At 39.0% G+C, this 17,481-nt stretch overlaps 1 protein-coding gene across 2 annotated transcripts in view; it reads left to right on the top strand.

The window, feature by feature from the left end:
- The window catches only part of dnah2 (dynein, axonemal, heavy chain 2), a 122,734-nt gene that overhangs the window by 101,048 nt on the left and 4,205 nt on the right, over positions 1-17,481 (top strand). For both annotated transcript variants that reach the window (XM_058395942.1, XM_058395943.1), the window contains 14 exons: positions 43-187; positions 380-579; positions 2,579-2,705; positions 3,995-4,181; positions 4,812-4,960; positions 5,817-6,000; positions 7,042-7,232; positions 8,211-8,402; positions 8,601-8,785; positions 9,730-9,964; positions 10,755-10,906; positions 11,036-11,150; positions 13,476-13,652; positions 14,084-14,158. In XM_058395942.1, coding sequence (XP_058251925.1) covers positions 43-187; positions 380-579; positions 2,579-2,705; positions 3,995-4,181; positions 4,812-4,960; positions 5,817-6,000; positions 7,042-7,232; positions 8,211-8,402; positions 8,601-8,785; positions 9,730-9,964; positions 10,755-10,906; positions 11,036-11,150; positions 13,476-13,652; positions 14,084-14,158 — 2,314 coding nt within the window. The remainder of the gene's footprint in view (positions 1-42; positions 188-379; positions 580-2,578; positions 2,706-3,994; positions 4,182-4,811; positions 4,961-5,816; positions 6,001-7,041; positions 7,233-8,210; positions 8,403-8,600; positions 8,786-9,729; positions 9,965-10,754; positions 10,907-11,035; positions 11,151-13,475; positions 13,653-14,083; positions 14,159-17,481) is intronic.

Raw genomic sequence — 17,481 nt, 5'->3', positions numbered from 1 at the left:
AGCATCATCTGTGTGCGTGTGTGTGTGTGTCTTTGGGTGTAGCTTGTTGAATGAAGCAACTGGCTCTCTGCTAGATGATGTGCAGCTGGTGAACACCCTGCAGACCTCCAAAGTCACAGCCACAGAGGTGTCAGAACAACTGCAGACCAGCGAACAAACGGAGATCAAAATCGATACTGCCAGAGAGGTGAGAGAGAGAAAGAGTGAGAGAGTCAGGAATAGAAAGATGATGAGAGAAGGAGGACGGTGCAGAAGGATTTGTCACATTAGTCTAATTGTTGACAGTTTAGGGATTAAAAATTGAAAGCTTTGAAAATGAGACCCTGAATAGCAGTTATGTCAGAATAAGAAACTTGAATATTGTGTGTTTAAATTGCAGGCTTATCGCCCCTGTGCCCAGCGTGCCTCCATCTTGTTCTTTGTGCTCAATGATATGGGCCGTATAGACCCCATGTACCAGTTTTCTCTGGATGCCTACATCAACTTATTCAACCTGAGCATAGAAAAAAGCCATCGAAGCTACAAACTGGAGGAGAGGATCACTAACCTCAATGACTACCACACCTTTGCAGTTTACAGGTCACACATCCTTATATATCACACACATATACATAACTGCAATTAATACACCTACATAGCCTTCATGTCTCTGTACAAATGAATGGATGCATACCGATTGATATTAAATATGAGCATTGAATCAATCCTGCTAAAAGTCCATAACATTTTAGAATAAAAAATATACCACTAATTTAACGAATGTTATTGTTTACATTAGTAGAATTATATTAACACAGATGAGCAACGCTAAAAGTAATGATAAAATGATCGGATCTGCAGTTGCCTATATCATTTAGGGTAAAGTCGGCGAAGTCAGCAAACCATATCATAAGGTCCACATTTTAAGAAAGTGTTGTAGTTAATATATCATAATTCTCAATGCGCACTACATCAATTGCTCATTTTCATTTCGCTATTATTTTATCCTTACATTCTTTTAGAAATTGCTTTGCTCTGTTAGGTTTTCATATTTCTTAAAAATTACACTGAAATGGGTTCATAGTAAAGGAGTACATAGTATAAAAGAAAACTTGTATGAATATATTATTTTGTCTGTTAATTAAAGCTCAACTTTTTAGTAGCCTCAAAATCGATGACATACACTGTATTGGCAAAAGTTTTGGGACACCCCTCTAAATCATTGAATTCAGGTGTTGTTTTTCAGGGGTTGGGCTTGGCCCCTTAGTTCCAGTGAAAGGATCTCTTAATGCTTTAGCATACCAAGACATTTTGGACAATTTCATGCTCCCAACATTGCGAGAACAGTTTGGGGATGACCCCTTCCTGTTTCAACATGACAAAGCAAGGTCCATAAAGACATGGATGAGCGAGTTTGGTGTGGAGAAACTTTACAGAGTCCTGACCTCAACCCGATAGAACACCTTTGGGATGAATTAGAGCGGAGACTGCGAGCCAGGCCAAAACTGGGATGTCTGCCTTTACATGCACATGAATTTAATATGGAGTTGGCCTGCCGTTAACAGCTATAACAGCTTCAACTCTTCTGGGAAGGCTTTCCACAAGGTTTAGGAATGTGTTCATGGGAATTTTTGACCGTTCCTCTAGAAGAGCATTTGTGATCAAACTCGCTCCTCCATGTCTTTATAGATCTTGCTTTGTGCACTGGTGTGCAGTCATGAAGGAAACTGTTCCCACAAAGTTAGGTGCGTGAAATTGTGCAAAATGTCTTGGTATGCTGACGCATTAAGAGTTCCTTTCAATGGAACTAAGGGGCCAAGCCCAACCCCTGAAACACAACACCTGAATTCAAAACCTTTGGCAATATATTGTATCACTGTTTCCTAAAGAGCTTTTTTTCTTTGCATCTTTTGATTTTACCATCAATATATTGTTTATTTTATCTAGTCCTTATAAATGATAGAACTGTATTCATTCATAATGTTATATAATATATAATATTACAGCTTATTCACCTAAACAAACTGTATGTGTTGAGCTCATTTATGCAAAATAAGCATCTGTCTATAGGAAAAAAACTGTTATGTACAGAAGATTGTGCATATAGTTGTTTCTACAAACTTGTATCAGTGTTTTGACCCCAAGAACTTGGTCCATCGAACAAAATTCAAAACCAAGGTCCAGAACTTTGTGTGCTCATAGCTAGTTATGAGTGTAGTGATAGTCATTTTCTACCCCCTTTTTAATTCAAAAGCATATTGGTATTAGTCTTAGCTATATAGCAGTTCAAACTTGTCAGGTGCAGACAAGTGAAACGTTGCCGAAATAGGTTGCTGGTTGATGTCAAGTCTCACCAAACCACTGTGTATAATACAAGAGAATGTTGTTCATTTATATTTCTGTTTGGCTCACTCTGTTACTAGTGTAACATGCTCTGTGTGGAGCAGGTATAGGAATATAGAAATGAATGTGCAACATAATCACTCATATGTGTAAATGCATGTCAAAGAGTGATTGGCAGTCTTTTAATTTCTTTTCCAAAGGCTTTGAGCTCGAACATGATGTTGGTTTGAAAATCATCAGCGGTCCGTTTTTGCAGGTACGCTTGTCGGGGCCTGTTTGAGCGTCACAAGCTGCTGTTCAGCTTCCACACGTGTGTAAAGATCCTGGAGGTGGCTGGCAAGCTCAACATGGATGAGTACAATTTCTTCCTCAGAGGAGGGCTGGTGAGCACCTGTCTGTTTTCCCCATTAACTTAATTAGGCTGGTGTAAAAAGAAAAGAGATGCATATCACAGATTGTATTGTTTTTGAATTTAACTAGTATTTCATTATGTACAGCATGAATCCATGATATATTTAGCATGCTAAACTCAACAATAAAGGTCCATTCACACCCACAGTACTCGGTCTCACCACAGCACACATCATTCACATTAATCCTACCATGAACCTATCAAATTACTATGAATAATCACACACCCCGCTCATAGCTTGGTTCCTGTGAGCTCAGTGTGTTTCTTGAAAAATGCAGTTTGAATATTTTTTAACAATACAATCAACGTTCAGTTGTTTAGATCAAGCCAGTCATGCTAAATCAGTAGATCCTTAATGCTATATCACCTTCATCTATCACCTTCAACAGCAAATCACTCACACCTTAATCTGCGGATGCTTTTTCTCACTTCATGAACAGGAGTGAAAACTTTCTTGCACAGTATTATCTTTCTGGTTCTGGACAGTAAGCTTTTCCTCTCACACCGAGTATACTTCAGTGTGTGTTTTGCCTGGTCTCAGTGCTCTTTAGCCAGTTTCATACATTGTTCCTTGTAACTTGTTTCAAGAGTTTCCAGTATTTGCTTCAGGGACTCGAAATCATGATGCTGCCACCACCACGCTTCGCTGTGGTTGTTTTGTGTTATGTGAGGTTTGTTAGGCTTAATTCCCTCTACCCTTCATTAGCAGGGGTAATTTAGATGTGAAAGCTAGTGTGAATCCTCATAAACTGATGAATTATTTTCAACAATAACAAACCATAAAGTTTTCAAATTTAATTTAGATTAATTAACCTAGATCTTTGTGGGATTTCTAACTTCCAATTAATGTTTCTTTTGTTAATGAGTAGCAAGAATTCATAGTTAAATACCTTGTGATTCCAATGTTTTTTAATCCAATGGGTGTTAGTTTGCTGTCTGGCAGCCAAACCTGCAGAATCACTTTGAGAGAAACTGCTCTGCATTTTGAGTATGCCAGTTCTTGTAAAGAGTAATGTTTGGCTCTTATGGGTAACGTTATTTCTCATCACCTGCAAACATTGACAGTACATAGTCTACTTTGCTGCTTAGTTTTGTTTTTTTTAAAGAAACCAAGAGTTTTAAGGCTTTCAAATGGCTTAAACAATATAGTTTATAAAATTACCCCATGTTCTACTGGTATTAAATCTTGTTTTGGGTCTGTAATGGAACCCTTGGGTGTCGTCACGTTGTGATGTCTGTGGGTGTGTGCTGTTGTTCCAGGTCCTTGATAAGGAAGGTCAGATGGATAACCCATGCTCAAGTTGGCTGGCTGACTCTAATTGGGACAACATTACTGAGCTGGACAAGCTAGCTAATTTCCATGGGCTTATGGCCTCATTTGAGCAGTACCCACGAGACTGGAACCTGTGGTACACCAGCTCAGAGCCAGAACACTCACCTCTACCTGGTAATGTCTGTGTGTATGACAGTGCTTTAGCTGTAACTGTGTCATCTCATCTTTGTGAATCATTCTAAATGAGCTTTCTATTCTTTTTGTATTTTTGACTCACAAAATCAAATTTATTACAAAATCAATGTTCATTTGCTCCTTTGTCTCTTCCACCCTCTCACTCTTTCTGTCCATATGCATTAATGTCAAACACTTCTGTCAGTACTGGCCTGTCATTTCCTTTGATTATTTTTTCAAATCTAATTATATTACTGATAGCTCTGCTCAATATTAATGCAATCTATGGGAGAACATGGAGTACTGTGAAAATTCTGTTTGTTTAACTCAATAATGTAATTATGAATTGTAATTTTGTTTAAAAAGCAAGCTCTCAAGAGGTCTTCATTTCTGGATAGGTTTATAAGAAAGATAATATTTGCCTGTCACTTATCTCTTGTTAATTAATTTCCTACTTCATCTGTCTCAACCTTATCCTTTTTCACCTTCTTTTTTAACCCTTCTTTATTTTCAACATTTTCTTTCACTCTCTGACACTCTACAATTTGCAAACCTCTGCTCTCATTTCTCCCTGCCTTGTGACTTCCTCCTGCTGTCTTTTTCTGTGTCCTTATCGCTCGTTCTCTTTAGGGGAGTGGGAGAACGGGTGTAATGAGTTGCAGAGGATGTTGATAGTGCGTTCTCTAAGACAGGACCGTGTCTCATTCTGCGTCACTTCCTTCATCATCAACAACCTGGGCTCCCGTTTTGTAGAGCCACCAGTCCTGGACATGAAGGCTGTGAGTTGTAAACACACACAGTATGGAGTGCAGACATGTTAATATACTTCCAGCATTACCTCATTCTCAACTCAGATCTTATAAACACATTTAAACAATGCCAAACACAGAGTGGGTTCCTTACTGCAGCATCGGGGTGGCTGTAAATTTACCAGGTAAGCTGTAAATACCAGTAAGTGGTAACTCAGTAGTTAAGGTGATGGACTACTCATTGGAAGGTTGTGAATTTAAATCTCAGCACGAACAGGCTGCCATTGCTGGGCGCCTGAGCAAGGCCCTTTAAACCTCAACTGCTCAGTTGTATAAATGAGATAAATATAAGTCGCTCTAGATAGGTGCATCTGCCAAATGCTGGAAATGTAAATAACAGTTGTGAATATTAATTCGATTTGTGCTCTGTTAGAAATATAAATGAGTGTTCCTGCTAGAGCAATAATACAAGCGCACGTCTGCACATTTTTTGAGCTTCAGACTTACTAAGTGTTCAAAGTATGTAAAGAAAGCTTTTTCTCTCAACCTGACTAAAGTTGACTAAAGATGACTCAACCAGTCATGACGCACTACCTGAACTGATTTGCAGTGTGGCTTGTAGCTCGTTACATTGCATAACAAGTCACTATGCAATTTGGACTGCTATTTGTGTTAGACTTCTCTTGGCAAAGTGTACTACCACATGTGACACACAGCATGAACACAGGAACCAAAGAATCACTTTAAAGGAGTAGTCTATCATTTTCAAAGCTCTTTGCTACCAGGAAAAGAAATTTGCAATTTCAGTGAAATCAGTGATAAGCCATTTGGAAAGGACAAAAAAACTGATTAAAAACTGATTCATACTTCTGTGTTTGTGTTTTAGGTGGTAGAGGATTCCACCACTAAGACACCACTGATCTTTGTGCTGTCCCCTGGTGTGGATCCCACTGCTGCCCTGGTGCAGCTGGCAGAGACGTCCGGCATGGGCCAGCGCTTCCATGCCCTCTCTCTGGGACAGGGACAGGCTCCAATTGCCACCCGCATGATTAAAGAGGGAGTTAAGAATGGTGAAACTTCACATGCTGTCTCATCTTCTTCTCTCTCTCTCTCTCTTTTTTGCCAGTCCTGTTATTTCTCTCTCCCTATTTTGCAGACCCAGCAGATTAGGCATGTTGGTTGATTAAGGGTGTTTATCTCAAGTAAATGGACCGGAAAACGTTTGAAAGTTAACTTCTTGTTTATAACAATGTCTGTACTTTCTCTAAAGGCCAATTCACACAACAATTTCTCCATGCCTTGTGCCTTCCTTCATTTTTAATTGTCCAACTCAGACCCATTACACGGACCAGATGCACTTCCATTATCAAAAATGCAACCCAACACTATCCACTAATCACTAACACTATCTGCTAATCTATAAGTCCACATTAGAGAAATCAACTCAAATCACACATATCCATGTTACAGGTAGTGATAAATAATATTCCACAATGACAAAAATGTCCATTATCAACAAAAATGTTATCAATAGTGTTTGTTCAGTTACACATATTAGACCAATATCTTTTGGCTCACTATCTCATGTCTTTCCACTGTCACCAACCACCCCAATGTTCCAGTGATATTATTCTGCATTAAAGTTCAGTGTTGATTTATATCCAACAGTAGTGCTTCAAGAAGGCAACATAGTCACAAATGAGGTTGATTAAACAGAAGTTTGCTTACAATGCACAGACATGTTAATGTCTTTCTATTTTAGACACAAGAGCTGTAATCATATTTTAGTCATTGATAGTGTTGGTCTAGACTTAAAAACTAAAGGTTTAGTCTTGTTTTCACAAATTTTACCACAATGGTCTTTCTATGATTTCAAAGCACAAATATATAATTTCCTACGTTTTTATTAAATGGAATGCTTTAATTAGGATGAAACGCAGACTTCTTTACTCCCTTTAGAGGCTTACTAAAACCTTTCTTCTTCCCTGAGGTGCTTTGGTACAGTCTTATTATATGGTACAGAGTGAGTCTATTTACAGTAGCAGTGCACAAGTGAACAAAATTCACCATAAAAACTATTTATGGTCAATCTTACTTTCTGTGTGCTGTAGGTCACTGGGTGTTCTTGGCTAATTGCCACCTGTCCCTGTCATGGATGCCTCAGCTGGATAAACTGGTGGAGCAGCTACAAGTTGAGGACCCTCACCCAGACTTCAGGTTGTGGCTCAGCTCCTCCCCTCACCCAGAGTTCCCCATTGCAATACTTCAGACTGGCATCAAAATGACTACTGAGCCACCCAAGGTATACAATATTAAGGCACGCATTCACCTTCATACACGTATTTGCATGGCGGCATGGTCATGTCCACAGACCAATTCATGCCTACACACGTACAAGAACACACCACACACACCACTCACACATACTGTACTGCAACACACTGCTGTAGACCAGTGACGTGGCTTCAATGGGGGTCAAGCACCCAAAAGTATTAGGAAGAAATGAATGAACTTTATAAATGTATACAATACTCTTGTACATAGCACATGCAATTTAACACGTAATGCCTGCACTCCTGGCAATCAGCAAGATAACACTGACTAAGAAATGATTTAAACAGAAGAGACTAGACATATTGTAGATAACTCAATAGATATAAACAAAAAAAATCTATGTAATGGAAACTTTCCCTGTCAACATATAAATGGATTTACAATGGCATTGTCACAATCAGAACTTTGTTGAAGTAATATTTACTAAAGGAAATAAATGATGTGCTACATAATGCTGTCTATATATTTTTCTCAGCTACACCTATTTCCCTGAATGCTTAAAGCTGATTATGTAACAAAGAAAAAAAAAAACAGTACAAAGGCATCTGTATTATGTTTGCTGTATAGTTATTAGATTTTTTTTTTTTCTTTCATTTTGTGTTCGCTTTATTATATTTTTCTTTGGACCAATGATACAATAATGGCATTTGTTTAAAAACAGAAAAACTTCTCAGTGATCCGAATCCAGCCACATCGTGAAATGGACTGGCCTTATTGAAGTATTGGCTTTGTGGGGTTTTTTTGTCACATCTTTGGTCTTTTAAAGAAAAAAAAACTCCTTTGTGCACTTATTGATCAAAATTCAGGAGGACCATTCTTAAAAGGCACATTGATTCCTGTAATGCCAAGGGTGACACACACACACACACACACACACACACACACACATAGACACAGATGTACTGTAGACAAATGCACAAACCACAACCCATGTTTCTCTTTACAGGGAGTGAAGTCAAATATGAAAAGGCTGTACCAACTGGTGACAGAGCCTCAGTTTTCACGCTGCACAAGGCCCACCATCTACCGCAAGTTGCTCTTTGCCCTCTGTTTCTTCCACAGCATCCTGCTGGAGCGCAAGAAGTTTCTCCAGCTTGGCTGGAATATTGTGTACAGCTTCAATGATTCTGACTTTGAGGTAAAGAAAGAGAGTTGTTGTTGAGTTTCCCTCTACAGAAATTGCTAACTGTACCATATCCAACAGTGTAGGGAAAAGCCATTAGCTGAAGACGTATAAGCAAAGCTCTATAAACTTACCTAAGAGGCACAGCATACCACTGCTACTGTATCTTGCCTCACTACTACGTCTATCTCGCTCTGTCGGTTTCTTTAACAGGTGAGTGAAAACTTAATGAGTCTGTATTTGGATGAGTATGAGGAAATCCCCTGGGATGCTCTGAAGTACCTCATCGCTGACATCAACTATGGAGGTCACGTTACGGACGACTGGGACCGCCGTCTCCTCGCCACATACATCAGTGATTACTTTTGTGAAGGCACTGTCAACACTCCTTTCTTTAAGTGAGTCTCACACACACATTCATTTATTTGGATGCAGGCTCACATGCAAACTAAAACATTAACATTTGGCATACTGTAGTAACCTTCACGTCTTTCAAATATTAAAACACTCTACTGGAACACACAGAAGAGCAAGAACCCCACCATGTGGAGAGATCTAGAATTATACTTGCCCATCAACACACACACACACACACACACACTTCTGGACAAATTCAGCACACATCCAAGTCTAACAAAACACCCAAGTGGTTTAATGAAAGAATAAGGTGCTGTGTCTATTCTTAGTGTAGATGTCAAAATGCTATATGAAAGACTCCTCAAAGTGTCCCTGTGTCTAGTGCAGTGTTTCTAAGTACTTGTCCTACACTGAAAACTTTAGTAATTATCATGCACCACCATTTTAACACATAGAAGCACTATGATGATGAGCTATATCAGTTGTTCTGGGATCATGGGACATGATAATATGTCCAGCGTGCAGATAAATGCGCATTAGAAATGAAAACACTGATCTAGCGTACAACCACTGTGTGGCTGTTTCGGAACAAGGTGCAACAGCTCCCCTATGTGGTGCATTTTTTATTTACACTATGTGAAATTAACAAGTAGCTGGATTAGTTATTATAAGTGAATTAAATACAACACTAACACAATATAATATATGTTTTATAATCTTTTTTAGTATGATCGGCTCTATTCCATTTTCAGTAACTGTAGCTGTGCTTATTGGTTACTGTTATTCTGTTTCTTGCATGGGAGAATAAGTATTAAGTATTTATTTACAGATTTCGCTGTTCTTTTATCACTAGCATGAGGTCCCCAGTAAGACCATTCTTGGTTTCTCTACCTGTTCTAACGAAGGATAAAAAGTATTTTGTTTTATTCTTTTATTAATATTATATAAATTCCATGTGTCTGTGTCTGCATGTGATGTTCTCTAGACTGTCGTCCTTGCCTACTTATTATATCCCTCGTGATGGTCCTCAGCCTGTGTATCGGGAGTATATCAATCTGCTCCCAGCAGTGGAGCATCCAGAGACGTTTGGCCAGCACCCAAATGCAGACATTGCCAGCCAGATCTCTGAAACACGCACACTCTTTGACACACTCCTGTCACTTCAGCCTCAGGTCACCAGCACGGCAGCCACTGGAGCAGGACCTAGCCGTGAGGACAAGGTGTGTCTTTGTACCTCTTAGTACAGCATGGTGCAGTTACTAATCTGAACCTGTACCTGTGTCTATTTCCCATTAGGAGTTCTTTGGTGGTTGTGGTGTGTCATCAGTCGATTAAATGTATATTCATATAACCAGATGATGTGATTTTTATATACAGCTTGCCATAGAGCTTGTTTTACATCAAAGTGTCTGTGATACTGTCAGTTATCTATCTCATAGGGCTACTATTAAGTATGAGACTTGAGGCTAGTTCATGTAATGGAAACTAGAGGACCCAGACAAAGCTCAATCCTTTAATCTTAATAAAACATTAATGTGAGTGGAAATATTAAAATCTGGAAAAAATCTAAAGAATTTGAAACCGAAATCCTACAGGAATCAGGACATTTAGAAAGTGAAAGAAACTGGCAGACAATCATTACACAACCATTAAACACTGCTGCATCGTACTGTCAGGTAAAATAGCTAACGTTCTTTCGAAATCCACCATTAGTCTTAATCAAGTGACATCTCATGAAGATGTGATCATTGCTGTGTGCTCTAACTACCCTAGATAGAAAGGTTGCCAAATTCACTTACAGTATGTGTTACTTGGCAAAGGAATTAATGAAAACACGAGGGATGGTGGACTTATTACTATGCTTCACCACTCTGTCTGGAAGAGTGCTATCTGTGTGTGTATTTTTGGATGATTTAAAAACCATTGTGCCATTTTACTGTATAAGAATTCAGAGTCAAATTATTTGTATAATTCTGTAGCTGCAATTTATATCTCTGTATGTGCTTAAAGGTATTAGAACTCTCGGCTGATGTGTGTCAGAAGATCCCAACAGAGTTGGACTATGAAGGGACAAGGAAACTAATGCAGGATGATCCCTCACCACTGAATGTAGTACTGCTGCAGGAGATACAGAGATACAACACTCTGCTGCACACCATCAGGTCTGTGTTTATTTGGAAGACTGAGTCACAGACTGATAGTTGTGCAAATTGTGAACTATTTAAAGTGATACACATTAAAGTGCTTGGTATATGTGTTTGTATGTGTGTGTGTGTTGTTTGTCTGAACAGGATGTCTCTGACAGAGTTGGAGAAAGGCATTAAAGGTCTGGTTGTGATGTCCAGTAGTCTGGAAGAGACGTTTCAGTGCATTCATGATGCCCGTGTTCCTCCCCTCTGGGAGAAGGTAAGATACTCTTAGGCTACTAACAGCATTGTAGCATCCAGTGTTGCTAAAAACACAATAGCAGTGGGAAAGTTAAAGGAGCAGTTGTCACATGTTGGTGATTTGTAGTCAGATGTTTGACTGATGACATTTTTTGGAGATCGTCAAGGTAGCTTGGAGGTCTTAGGATTTGAACCCTTAACCTTGTGACTTTTCCACTGCACTACCATGAACATGGCAGAGATTCAATTTACAGCAACACTGCTCACAACAGGCTCTGGGTCATTGACTGTAAGATTTGGGTTCAAGCCCCAGCACCGCTAAGCAGCCACTGTTGGGCCCTTGAGCAAGGCCCCTAACCCACCCTGCTCCAGGGGCGCTGGCTCATGGCTGACCCTGTGCTCCAACAACAACCCTCCAAGGATGGGATATGTGAAGAAAGAATTTCACTGTGCAGTAAAGTATATGTGACAAATAAAGGCAACTTAGCTTAACTATAGAAACGTGACTTAAACATTAGTGCTCATTGTGGATAAACATAATTCTGGTGTTCATGATAATGTGGCATGGCTCATGGGTGCTGTAGTCCTGCGCCGCTATATGCGCTAACTTGACATTCACTCAGTTCATTGTTTTTAAACATGAAAAATAGAAATAATTTAGATAAACAAACCATTTTATCAGTATGATTCCCATACAGCAATGACGGATGATTTACATTTGACTTTCTATGAAGAAGATTTGAGCTGAGAGGAAATTGTCATCAGATGTATTGTTCTGTATGCGGGTAATTCAGGAATACTTTAAATACTTCATTTGAATTACTGTCCATTTGGACTTCATCATGTTTAATAGGTTACATTGTGTAGAGGATGCTATCACAGGCTGGAGGGCTTTTGTGATTGGGTAGAAGCAAGTTTGATTACATCTAAGAGCTCTTGTTTTTTTCCTGAGTGCTTAAACTCTTAACCTTTGCTCTTGGCTCTTAAACAGATATTTTTTAAGTTGATTTTTTGGACTTGAACTTTAAACTGTTAAATGTAAATATACAGCTAGCAATGTCATTCAATCTGTCCAAGCATTTATGCATTGTATACTATACACACTGTCTGTATTTGACGGTAGAATCTAATAAATATTAGTCACATAATGGGAAAAAAAAGATGGTGTAGTCACTAACAGATATACACACCATGGCTAGAGTAAATCATCATGTGAAGTGTGTGAAGTTGTAATCTGCGAGTGCAGTGCCCAGTGTTGGAGAGGAGCTGGAGTGGACTAAATGAATGGTGAAGTGCTGGAAGGTCACAGTGTTAGAGAAGAGGCCAATGTACTCGCTACACTGCTGAGGATCAGATTGTGGTTTTATTTCTCTCACTCCCTCTACACTTTTGTCTTTCTATTATAGACACACAAATACACTCTACTCTGGAGGCACACACCGCACGCTTGTAAAATACAATCTCTTACATACACACTTAGCCTTTTAAGAGCACTTGTCTTACATGCATACCCACACACACATTCTAAGCTCTGTGTGTGTGTGTGTGCAACTGTGTGCTCACTTATGGAGGTCATCCGTAGATCATTGGGGGGTCTTAACAAAGACCCTGTTTGGGGAAATTGCCCTTCAATAAGCAAAAGAAATATTTCTGTACATCTGAAATGTTTAAAATTGTACACTGCAGCTCCCTTGTTCATGTTCTTTCAGTAAAATATTAACTCCAGTTGACCTGCGTTTACTCATTTCTCACTCAAATCTCTCTTTCTCATTACACTCTCTGTATCTCTTTAACTCTGTCATTCTGTCCTTCACATTCATTCCAATATTCATTCTTACGGCAGTTACATTACTCCTAAGATGCATAGTTATTCATTTCATGTAGGTGATTTCTGTCATCTATCACCATTCTTGCCCCCTTTTCTACACACACACACCCACACACCCACATATGAAACTGCATGTAGGGATGACCTATTTCATGTTTTTAATGGGCCTGCATCTTAGTCACATTCATATATTCAGCATATACACATGAATGTTTATAATGGATTGCTGTAGCCATGAACTCAGGTTCAGGTTAGACTTTACTCTGTTAATTACTTTTTTAAAATATCGAATATACAGATAGACTACATAAAAACGGTGTAAATGGCATCAAGAGATTCTATTTTATCCTAAGTGTAATAAAGCTCATGCCAGGTACTCTCTGTCCTTGGCCACTCTCATTCAGCTTTGAATAGTGCATGAAATAAATAACAAGGCTTCAGATTTCAGTCTTTTTTTCCCCTACCTATGTAAACGCATCTCTTGTCAATCTGTCTCTCTCATTCCAAACCATTTAGGCCTACCCATCTCTGAAACCCTTGGCGTCGTGGACGAGGGACCTGTGCCAGCGGGTAGAGCAGTTTGCTCGCTGGGCGGAGACAGCACGTCCTCCCATTCTCTTCTGGCTCTCAGGCTTCACCTTCCCCACAGGCTTTCTCACAGCAGTACTGCAGTCTTCAGCACGGCAGAACAACGTGAGCACAAACACAGACACACTTACACAAACCCAGCCAAGAATGTGTAATGTGTTTATTAACAGCGTGTATTATATATGAATTTATTTGTAAATATACATTCATAGACACATACACACAAATATGATCCATGTGTACATGTGCGTGTGAGCGATTGGCAGATATGCCGAAGCCCATTTGGCTTCTGAGGTCTGCTAAGTTTATTACTTTCCAAAGAATGACATTAGCAGACAAAGCCCGTCAAATTTATGTAACATGAACCCACATGTAGAATACCAGACAATGAGCATGCAGATTAAAGCTTGAGCATATGAACATGAGCCAGATAAAGGAAATCAAGAAGGAAGTGTACAAGAACGGCATAGACAAAATGGCTCCAAGCACGTACTCAAATCTTGTAGCAATAGTTAATCAGTTGGTTGTGTTTGCAGGTATCTGTGGACACGCTTTCTTGGGAGTTCACTGTTTCTACTGTAGATGACAACAACCTGCTCTTCCCTCCCAAGGTGAGTAACTAGTGCTAATCATACTTCTGCAGTATCTTCTAGCAAGGGAGCTACCTGTTGTTAACCACTGGGCCATTGGGGCCTGATTTATCTCTATATTTTGTCCCATACTCAGCAGACACTTTTATTAAAAATCTACCATCTTAGATCAGTGATACTATGCCAACATCTGTTGGTTAAAATTAGAAAGCTAAACCCACTTATGATAGTGGGGATAATGTCCTTAAGATGTCTTTATCTTTGGAACTTTTTATATGTAAATATGTACAAATACCCAACACTTGAGCAAATATGTTTTTCAAGACCAGGTGGAGACTGATATATATTTTTTTTTCCATGGAGTCTTGTGATGAAATTTACTCTTGACACACCATTATTTGTTTTCTTTTGATGGATTATATTTTGTGTAATGCCGAAAGATTAGCATCTGATAATCTATCGGTGTATAATCTTATCCATAATCAGTCACAGTGGCTGCAGATTTTATTCCTAATCGGGCAGTTTCACCTGTTCCTGGTCATCAAACATCTGGTGAATCGCATGTGTTCAGTAGGAATGGACCTTTAGTTTTATCTCTGTGTTGATCCTTTGCTATCCTGCATCCTGATTAGCATGTGTGCAAATCCATTACCTCACTCAGTGTTTTCCATTTTGCCTCGGCTACTTCCACTCCCTCGGTTTTCCTCTGTTTTCTGATTTTTGTCTTCTCTCACTACTTTGAGAGTAGGAAAAATATCAAGGTAATTATTATACTAATAATTATCTTTGTAATTGAAATAAGTGTAAGTGAATAGCACTGATGATCTCCTCATCATGGCACCTGTTAGTGGGTGGGATATATTAGGCAGCAAGTGAACATTTTGTCCTCAAAGTTGATGTGTTAGAAGCAGGAAAAATGGACAAGTGTAAGGTTTCGAGTTTGATGAAGGGCCAAATTGTGATGGCTAGACCACTGGATCAGAGCATCTCCAAAACTGCAGCTCTTGTGGGGTGTTCCCGGTCTGCAGTGGTCAGTATCTATCATAAGTGGTCCAAGGAAGGAACAGTGGTGAACCGGTGACAGGGTCGTGGGCGGTCAAGGCTCACTGATGAAGGCAGGCCCGTGTGATCCGATCCAGCAGACGAGCTACTGTTGCTCAAATTGCTGAAGAAGTTAATGCTGGTTCTGATAGAAAGGTGTCAGAATACACAGTGCAGGACGGGTCAGGGCTGTTTTGGCAGGAAAACGGGGGCCAACACAATATTAGGCAGGTGATCATGCCTGTTATGCAATGTTATGCCTGATCGGTGTAGCTGTCTAGAATGTATTTCTATGCACAATGTGTATTTCTGTAGGTCTTATTAGTTCCTCTGAAGTTTCAGAATTGTTCAGTTCTCTCCAAACTGCTCACTTTTCTATGGTACCGTAATCTATCTTGAAATCAAAAAACATGCATCTGATCTGCTTTCTGAATCATGGTTCCTTATAACGTACAGTTTCTTCCATCTATGGTTTTAGCCATCCAAGAAGCTATTTGTATGCTATACACAATAATGCAATACCTCTGTAGTTTATATGCAGCACTAAATACACCCCTTCTTTTCATTCAGAATGAGTTAATATTCCAAAGATATCAGGCTTTTTGATTTTTTAAGGAACACAAAGTAAAATATTCATAACTCCTTCAACCCTGAAAAGCCTTTTGATCATTTGTCATCTTGTTTGATTTTTATTACCATGTTTATTAAATAATTTATTACTTTAACACTCACTTTCGGGTTTCTGGGTTTCATCCTTTTCTTTCTTAATTATTTTTCCACTTCTGCTTTCAAAACTGTACACCTGTTCTTTAAATTCCCTCAAAAAGAGTACATTAACCTTGTTCTTTTCTCTTCCTGAGACATGATAATACATATTCGGACAAATCTAGGCAAATACTAAATGTGATCCATTTCATTTTTCTTCCCAGAAAGCTTCCATTATACTTCTCTATCATTTAATGACTAATAAATGATCACTGTGGTCATTCAAATCATCACTTTAAGTATTCCATTTTATCTTGGCATCTTCATTTTTATGTGAATAATAATATGGCACAAATACATATCAAATATTACTCATACTCTTTTATTCTTACTTAATGGGAAAAGCATACTCTGTGACTGTGTTTATGGCTTCCAGACTAGTGCAATGACTGCATTTCAGCAAAGGTTTTGTGTTATACCACTCATATTCTGTTCCCAGATTCCATTGTGGGTACATGACTGTGATCTGATTCAGATTGTAATGCGTGACTATATTAAAACCACTGCTTCTCAAATAGCATTGATTTTGCCGCTACATATATATTGCATGACTTCATTTCAAAGGACTTATTGATGTGTGTCAGAAACACATTTCTATTAATTTTCTATGCAAACAATGACAGATAAGATGATGAGACAAACACATGCCAAACCATACAATTTTTCCTCTTTTGTATTTTTGGTTTTGGTTTTTTTTTTTTGCACCTGTATATTTCCACTCACTAGCCAGCTCTCCTCTATCATACACCATCTACCAAACAGCGAGGGTGATGGCTAACGTGCTTCCTTCAAAACACATGAAAGCAACCAAGCACATCACAGGCTGGCACAACACACTTGGAGGAAATCACTATCTAACCACACAGACGTTCTTGATCGAATAATATTACTATGAATGACAGGAGAGAAAAGGTATGCTATCCCTGACCCCAACACTAAGACTATGGCCAATTTGGCTCCCTTGGTTCCTAGCTATGGATGGCCCTTCGCCATCTTTACTGGAGCTGATGGAATGTACTGTGATATGACCATGTGTCAGCCAATAAGAGACGATTTTCCGTCAATCAGGCTGATGCTCAGGAAGATAAGGGAGAAACCTATCATGGTTGCCAGCTCCCATAGTACACATTAGACTGAGCCTTGCCTCTGCAATCTGAAATTAGAAATCGGAACTCAGAAATCAGAAAAAGTTTTATTGCCAGGTACAGCAAAGGGTCAGCAAAGAGTACTTTACAGTATTAGGAATTTGTGTTGGTGTCAGATGCATACATATACACAGGTATGAAATGTCAGTACATTCAGAGCTAGAATAAGTTAAATAAATACTGTATAAAGTGACTTGCGTGAGAAGTAGTGCAATAGAATATAAAAAGTAAAAGTGAATGTCCAAACATATATACAGAAGTATATAAGTATGTATGCATTCTAGACTGAGATAAGTATTGTGTACAAAAGTGTGAGTTTGAATGAACAGTAGTGCAATTTAGAATGTGAAAGTGAATGTCCGGGTTGGGGGGGGGATCATCTGGGGGTAAATG

This window comes from Hemibagrus wyckioides, linkage group LG07 (genome assembly GCF_019097595.1).
Source record: "Hemibagrus wyckioides isolate EC202008001 linkage group LG07, SWU_Hwy_1.0, whole genome shotgun sequence".
In the NCBI taxonomy this organism is placed as follows: domain Eukaryota; kingdom Metazoa; phylum Chordata; class Actinopteri; order Siluriformes; family Bagridae; genus Hemibagrus; species Hemibagrus wyckioides.
This window is presented reverse-complemented; position numbering and strand designations above follow the sequence as displayed.